Here is an 8,600-nt window from a genome sequence, read left to right on the forward strand (position 1 = left end):
ATGATGTCCGTATATGAAACTGTGTGAAAGACATTTACCACAACAGTATACTAATAAAATTGGCCTAGAATTGTTTCTTTCTCTTATAAAGTTATTTCGAAATTTATTATAATGTTGTATATAGCTTAAATGTAGATTCTACGTGAAATCTGTTCTCTGCGTTTTTCCAATAGTAATTTTCATACGATTTCGAGAGCAACGGAAGCTGTTTTCCGTCCGTAAATAACATTTTCTCCGACAATGAAACAGAGCAACAATCGACAACCGCCATCACGGGTAACTGTTTGTTCAGCATTATCTAGTATGTCTGTTTTCCGCGTTGAACAAAGCGATCATTTCAACAGCTAAGTTTTTAATAAAGCTTAATAAATATAGGTGATACGCCTACCAAGTGGATTGTTGCATTTCAGGCAGCGCTATGTGGTGCTTGTAATTGCACATTGCCGTCTTTCCTTCAAGGATTGTCCGCATCTTGAGGCCGGCTGGATGATTTAGTCGAGAACTATGCCAGAGCTCCTTCACTGAACCTATACTGCCTGCCAAAGGCTACTGCGTCCGCCGCCGCTACTTCTGGTGCTATAACAGGCGTTCATTTTTAATGGCTGACGCCGGCTGGGCTATCCGTTGGCAGTCGATACTGAACCTTCGGATTTGCCGAGCTCTTTGCTTCTTACTGCAGCCGCACGCGTTCAGCTGTTTCTACCTCTCCTACCGCTTCAAGATCGATGTCGTCTCGGCCAAAAAGATGAAGACGACAAAGAAGTAAAGACAATAAGGAGACAAAGAAAGACACTCCTCTTTACCTGTTTGTGCCAATGCTGCTAACACGGCTGAAAACAGCAGCGGGCTCCTAGTGTCGAGCAGATATGGTATCTATCCAAGATTTGGCGTTTTGTCTCCCCCTAATACTCCCCTTTCATTCCCATCTCCTCCGACCACACCAGTCATCGCTCCCGCCTAGTTCCTCGCTTCGCACTTTTATGTAGTGACACGCGCTTCGTGGTCGCCTGTCTAGAATGGAATCAAGCAAACCGACACACTCGATTCTAAGACGAACCGAATGCCACATTTATTTTCCATGAAAACTTCCGACGACCAGTGAACAAGCGGGAGTTTAGAAAAGACGAAGCGGCTGGGAGAGATGACAAAGCTTCGGGGGGAACCGGAAGGGACAACTCAACTGAAAGGACAGTGGCGGTGAGCAGCGACGGAAAGCCGCCACCCTCCACTGTAGCCGCTATAACTAGTGGCCATCACTGCGATGACGGTCAAAATTTAAAGCGCAAGAAGTCATTCTACCCTTCTGCGTCCAGGCCGGAGACGAAGGCAGTTAGAAGTCTGCAGGCCTTCCTGTTTTTCTAGACCCCATTTGCCTCAGACACCCTAAGAAGGTTATGCGCGGGCGTGGTATGCTTCGTCGCTCCACTCCTCTTGTTACCATGTGGCGGAAGAGACATCTTTGCTGCAAGGAAAGAGCTTCAATAAGCGTCGATATGGTGCGAGGGTTACGATGGCACGCTCACTAAAAAATGGTCGAAATATACAGCAAGATGTGCTCGGAAGAACCTTTAATAAGAGTAGAGAGGTTGAATGTATGAGCGGATGACAAGCCACGCTCAAGCACGACTGCTTTCCCGTGTGAAACGGTTAAAGGTGCTGGCTTTCGTCCTGCTGCTATCGTACAGAAGAGCGAAAAATAACCCGAAGGCGTTTGGCAAATGCAAAACCGTTATATTCTACGGCTGGTTAGCCTGAACCGATGAGAAATGATTGCGCTTTTGAATTAGGCGTGAAGACTAAGCACTTCAATGAATGCCTTACCGCTATTGCTACTCATGCCGTTGGCGATACCGATTGGTGCAGTCCAGATAATGCATTCAAAGCCATTTTGCTATTTAGATGCCATTTAACTTTGTAACCTGGTTAGTCCTGACAACTGCATAGGTGGGACAGTGGCCTAACGTTTCTACAGCCAAAGGACTCAAGAGACATAAATGTACAACCTCAAGGTTTCGTATTTTGATACTATGAATAGTTCATGGTGTACATTACCGCATACACTAATCGCGTAAAAGAAGATAACAATAGGGGGTGTGAAAAGCTATCGCGTAAAACAATGGCTTCTTGTACATTTTTTTTTTTATCGACTATTGATAGTGAAAATATTCTTTAGGCACCTAATTTTATTTTTGAGAAAAACTGAATAATGACAGTTTTTGCTACCAATAACAAATATGTGCACCATAAGGATTATCGCGGACAACATCTGCTTGTAATTTATATTTCAAGAAACGAACAATATCTCTCACAAAAGCGGCTCTTTTAACCCCACTGAGTATCTGCTAGATTTCAAGTATTATGAAAGATTACACTTTACCACAAACTATTAGTGAAATGACACGGATAATGCTCCAGGTTAGGTTAGGTTTACATCATAAAGGAAAACTTGGCTTTTTACACTGTGTGCAATAAAGCAGCTCTTTATAATAGCCCTATGAAATATTTTTGTTTTTTTACTACGTTTGCTACTACTTTTAGCAGCGTGTTCTTTCCCATAATCCATCGATTAAGACACTGCAAAAATCCGTATTATCCGTCCAAAGACAGGCTCTTTCACAAAACTTTTGGTATATTAAAATGTGAGAAAAGGAGTCTTATTTGATGACCGGAAAACTATCGAAGAGTTCTTCTGACGTATTTAGCGCATCCAATGAACGCTTCAATTGTAAACAGAACGCTTTATCCTTTTAAAGGCTCCGTTTCAACTCATTCCTTATTAGGCTTTTCCAGCTTCCCAGCCAGTTTTACGGATCTATCTAAATATCATAAAGGAAGTGTAGAACCTCAGTAGAAATTGACCCCTTGCAGGTGTTTCTAAAAATTCCAAAGGGTTATCGACATCCTGCACAAGGGCTGTCATTGACAGTGACCTGGATTTTATTAAGCAAAGATGGGTTCTGAAACTTGAGGGCACTACCACGCGTTGTGATCATACAAACATTTTTTAGGCAGCTTTTGTAGATATTGCCTTTATAATCAAAATCTCAGCTTCGCAAGGAACTTTTTGGCCCTCAGTTGCTGTCCAGTGATTTTCGCTGTTGAAACAGAACATTCGCTCATTACACTAGATGCTAACTGAGTTCATGTGAGGATTCGTAAACTGGTTCGCTATAACGATCGTATGCGAAGTCGAGTGATAATCGATGCATAAGTATTTATAGTCATAAAGTCGCCCTTGAACGTAACCATTAGCTCTTCAACAACAAGGGCTTATATGGACGCCCTCTCATTAGCTGATTGTTCATGGAGAACACTAACTAATCTTACTTCTTGCTAGGACGCAAAGATCTCAGCTTATTAAACGATCTTTAATCCCCATATTAAAATGACTGGTGGTATCCTGCCGAAAAGGTAGAAGTGCTTTTTTTTTGTTTTATGTCTTTAAATACCCATTTCTCATTCCCAGCCTTTATACCAATAGGCAATTTACTTTCAGTTCTGAATTATGGCACCAATGAATGCTAATAAACAAACTGGTCATGTTGCAGTGTAACCTGGTCCTATAGTTATGGTGTAGCACGTGATAATCCACCAAAAACCAATTCATAGGAAAAAAAACATGTAGTCTTTCTGGGCCTTTGAAAGAGTAACATTCTTAGTTGAGAGCACTTAATCTGACAACGATACAAAGGAACCTTATTTATTTGAGCTATGATTAATCGTATATTTACATAACTGATATATAATGTTTCCTACCGAAGGGTATATACACTTGAAAACGAATCTGCCTATTTTATTTAAGCTTAATTGGGTAATGATAACAACAATGCGCTTGGTTACGTTGGCAAATGTGATACTGGTACTAAATTATTGACCCAGTTTGCAGAGGCGGATCGCGTGTTGTCAATAAGCCGTCTTTCTCTTTACTTCCCTTAGTAGAATGACACAATTTTTTCGTTATTTTTTTTTTTTTTTGTTAAATGGTAGCGTCTGTGCAACGCAAGGAATTGATCTAGCGTCTTTTTTTTTTTCCTATCTCGATTGCTTACACAATGGGTCTACTATTGGATCATACCACAAAGCAGCTGGTGTTGCTCCTCAACGGAGTTTCGGACATTTTCTTTCTCCTTTTTCCTCATATGAAAGCAAGTCTATATTAAATCATCGTTATCATCTTGCCTATGGCTAGTGTAAGCGCATTTCTTCTTTGCTTTGCCCCCCTGCCGCCCTACTACGTTCGGCCCTGGTGATATTGCACACGACGCAGAGATACAACCATTAATTGTCCTAACAAACCCGCTTTCACTTCGCCATACGTCCATTATTTCTAGTTTCGCCCACGTTGTAGAAGTTATTCGGATGTTGTTACTCACACCATAAAATATCTAACTCTTTGGGGAGCCACAAGATCTTCCCAAGTTTATCCAGTTGTGTACACTCTTCACTCGTTCACCTTCATCGTTAGCCCCATTCTACCATCTTACTATCCTATTTCCTCGCTTCCTCGAATGACCGATCTTTGTTTCGTTTGGTCGGTCATCGCCAGCATTATGTATGCTATTCTGCTAGACAGGGCAGTGGAGCATTTTTCATGATGCGACCTTATATACATGCTATTCCCTATTCCATCATGTTTCCGACGGTTACAATGTCTCACCATTAATCTTACGGAAGCGCGGGCGTCATAACGGGTCATCCTCGACGACTGACGTTCTGACTGGAATCTCACAACTGACCTGATCACTGTTTCGGTCGCTCTGCGTGCCTACCGTTTTCGTGTCGTTGTAACTCCGTGCTGCCGGTATTCTTCCGTTAGCTTATGACAACGGTTGAAACGCACGTTAGAGGCCCACGTTATTGTCAGTCAGCGATAGCGACCGTCTTAAACATTCTCAGCTGGCACCCTTCTTTTTTCCCTTACCACCTATTAAAGTCAGCGAATAATTTTGCGGAACAACACTCTGTGTCACGCATATCCAACAGAGTTGGATTGGCTCAACTTTGTAGTATGATATCCAAGTGTAGCACAAGTTGTTGAAGTGGCATTGCCGTTAACGTACGGCAGTTGAACTACAATTGCCAACACTGTAGTACGCACTCGATGTTGAACACCAATTAATCATAAACGTTCTGGGCACACATTTACACACCTGTTACTCATTCAGTTCTACTTAGGTGTATCCCAAGTGAAGCTCGTCTCGCCATTCTTCATTTGGGCCGACATGTAACTTAAGGGGCATAGTAATATTACTGGCTACCATATTTTGATGAAACTTGGCCATTATCGCATGTAACATCACTCTTATCACATTGTCGTATAACGTACCGGTCAATTAATACGAAACGATTCAATGCGGCTGACTCTTTCTCTGCACACGTCCGCGTCTCGTGACGGGAAGATGCGAACTCCCGCTATAAGGGGAAGTGCGATTTGTTCCTAAGCGTTCTTCTAGTTAGTGAATGAACATACAAATGTGGTGGTAAGCCCTTTCCTACTTGGAAGCCTCTTTCCGCCGCCGTAAGGACCTCCCTCAGCCCTTGCAGCCGGCATCGCTGTTTTTCTGCTCACGCATGCGCCGCAATCGTCCCCATTAGTGTGTCCTACGCCCACCACCATCGCCACCGCGCCCATATCTACGATCATTCGTTTGTCTGCGCCTGCAGCTACCTTGCTTTAAATGCCGAAGCCTGAGTTTGTGCCCGTGGGGATACAGTCTTAATATGCCGTGAGCAGATCCCGCTGCCAACTTCAGCCGCTAAAGTGGAACAAGACAAAGAGCAGAAAAGGAAGGCCGCTTGTCAACTTGGCTTTAATAAACTACGTGAGCCTTTCGTTAATCATCAGGCGTTCTGGCTATGCTAATACCATTACCATCAGCTTCTGCCGCAACTGCCAGGACATTTCCTGATTAGCGAGTCAAATACGACAACGCAAGCTTGGTATTAAGCACTATTTTGGTTTATTCATCTGTCCCAATATGAAAAAAAGACGCTGCCACATGGGAGGTTCATCTGAACTTACACGAATTACGCCAACTACATTAACTTACTTACCGATTTTAACGAAAAAGATAGCTAGCATAGGTTTCATCTGTCCAAGATTCAGCCGATCCACCTACTCAAATTTTACTAATCTGATCCAGGATTAATTGGTAGCGATAATAGCGTGTCACAGTATGCGTGATATAACAAACGAATTGTTGTTTAACTGCGCCGTGGCTGACGGCGTAATAAAATTCGTTCATACTCGAAGACCGTACAGGACCGAAAAAGTAGCTTCGGAAATTTCAGTTCGAATCCCATGTATAGATACTAAAATTAGATCGGAACAATTCCGCCAATGGGCCAGATCCCACTTCTTATTCGATATTCTCGTTCGTTTTGTCACTAAAGGTGTTTGTTGTTAATCAATTTACTAGTAGAAATAAAAGCGGCGCGAAGCGACATCGGGGTCTTATCCAAAAAAATTGTTCGAAAAGTTCTGAAAATGTACGACCCAAATATGTAAAAATTTAAATTGAGCTTGAATTTAGCTTGAAGTTACTACGTATATTCCTGCTTTGCTAGTGAGCTAGCATTATCGCTATACAGGATACCTAATAAATTAGATAATTCTTCTTAGTATGACCTTCATGTTTCCAACTCATCTGCCATAAAAAATGATTGTGTCATGTGCTAACCGACTGAATATAATGTAAACAAGCGTTTAGATCATTGCTTGATTTTTCTGCTTTTCGACGCACCGCAAGATATAGTGCTCTTCACTGTACGGGGTTTTTCTATTGTGTTTCCACTGCTTTCGTCAAACAATAATTTTTACACCTGACTGGAAAACAATTGATAATTTCAATGAGCCTTTGGAAGTTCGCAAGCAGAATTGCTTCTAAATCAACGAGCGGTACAAATTTTCAGCCGTACGAAACCCAGACAATCGTATATAAAGCAAAACATTTTTGTCAGACAGATTAATCAAATGTCTAATAGTGCTTAAAACAACATTCTGCAAAATGAAGTGTTATTGCTTGCCATGCGAATTCACGTAGTGTTAAAAAGGAATGGGAAACAGCCTAGAGTAACGGACACAGAAGACGAAAAGTCCTCATCGCTATATTAGAAGGCAGGTGCATACATTAAATAGCTGATATTATGACTGAACATTTCTGGAAACACCTGAGATACATTAGCGAAACGAAATACGCGTAGCAGAAGGCACGCATGTCTTCATGATAAGGTCGATCGGAATTAGTGAGCCAGCTTCATATAGACATTTCAAACAAATCCACGTAATCTATACATCGAATGAGCCATTTGTGTGAATCTTAGCCAATTTGCGCCCACAAAATACTGTGTGTGGATTTTTTTTAATATTAGGATTTGTAGGTTCCTTTAATGATTTATTGTAAATTGTCATGTAAGCGACGTATTATAGATACAAGCGTTAAATTACTCCGCCTTAAAGCATCAACTCATCACGCACAGTGAAATAGTCGTATGGGAAAAGGGTCCCATATACGTTGGAGGCGGTCATCGGCAGTAGTGCGCTGAAATGCTTGCAAGGTGATAGAGAGACCGTTGTCTACAACTCCGATAAGGTGTAACATGGGGAGCTGCAATGCCAACACCCTGTCGGGATTACACATTGCGACACTTCGAAAGAAAGCAATGAGCCGAAGCTCTTGACTCATTCAATTAAAACGCAGCAGATGGTAAGTCAGCGCTGTGCTCGAGTATTAAGCACGCTTCAGGGATACGGCAAGAGTTCCTTGCCATCGAAGAATGGGTAGGTGGCTCAATATCTACTGCGTGGAGCTATGCTTTACCACTGTGGACCGCGAGACCTCTGCCACCGAGTCATCCGAATTTAACGGAAACCCCTTGCCAATTGGTGTCCCGCTACTCTCTAGAGCGCGAGGTATAGATGAGAATCCGGAGCTTTGTTCGTTGTTACGGAGTTTGCCAGAAAACAAAACCGAGCTGTGAGCGTCAGCTGCCCCAGATGTTCATTAATACGCCGACATGGGCTTCTACATGGTTTTATAGGGCAGCTACGTGTTTCGCGACGTTATACTTTGTTCGTTGTAATAAGTATAGACCACTACATTCTTTTCGTTCACCTTTTCCTAACTCGTTACATAATAGCACGCGTCGTGTGGAAGGCGCTATCCGCTACTTAGGATAGCCACGAGGCCGTCGTCACGAGTTACATCGTGGGTCAGGGCATCGAACAGTATTTAACGCACTGCTACATTCCATATGAGTGCTGTTGTGGCCCACCCGTGGGCAAAAAGGCTAATGAAGCGGGCGATAGTTAGAGAGCGGCTGTGAGCGCGTTTGCCGCAAGCTGGCTCCTCCGCTCCCGTGATGCTTCCAGTAATCGCTTTTATGGCAAACATTAAGGTAAGCGTAAGCGAGGTCCTGTTGCATGTGCAACTTTGGTCAAATTGCTCCACGGCTTCAAAGCCGTATTACTTAATGAGCGCCCAGGGTCGCGATCAATCCAACCGTCCGGTCTTTTCGTACCCAAGCTGTGGCCCAGGTCCGGCATTTCTGACGGAGACGAGTCCCTAAAAAACTTTTTCGTACCGCTCGTCTTTCTACGC

At 42.9% G+C, this 8,600-nt stretch overlaps 1 protein-coding gene across 3 annotated transcripts in view; it reads right to left on the reverse strand.

The window, feature by feature from the left end:
• Positions 1-5,413, reverse strand: part of LOC111265919 (neuronal acetylcholine receptor subunit alpha-10) — a 25,891-nt gene extending 20,478 nt beyond the window's left edge. For 2 of the 3 annotated variants that reach the window (XM_022842936.1, XM_022842933.1), the window contains exon 1: positions 4,658-5,413. In XM_022842936.1, the coding sequence (XP_022698671.1) occupies positions 4,658-4,696 (39 nt within the window). In that variant the 5' untranslated portion in view covers positions 4,697-5,413. The remainder of the gene's footprint in view (positions 1-4,657) is intronic. The other variant, XM_022842934.1, reaches the window with a different exon arrangement.
• Positions 5,414-8,600: the final 3,187 nt, after the last annotated feature.

The sequence above is a fragment of the Varroa jacobsoni genome, unplaced genomic scaffold (assembly GCF_002532875.2).
Source record: "Varroa jacobsoni isolate VJ856 unplaced genomic scaffold, vjacob_1.0 scaffold_1025, whole genome shotgun sequence".
NCBI lineage: Eukaryota > Metazoa > Arthropoda > Arachnida > Mesostigmata > Varroidae > Varroa > Varroa jacobsoni.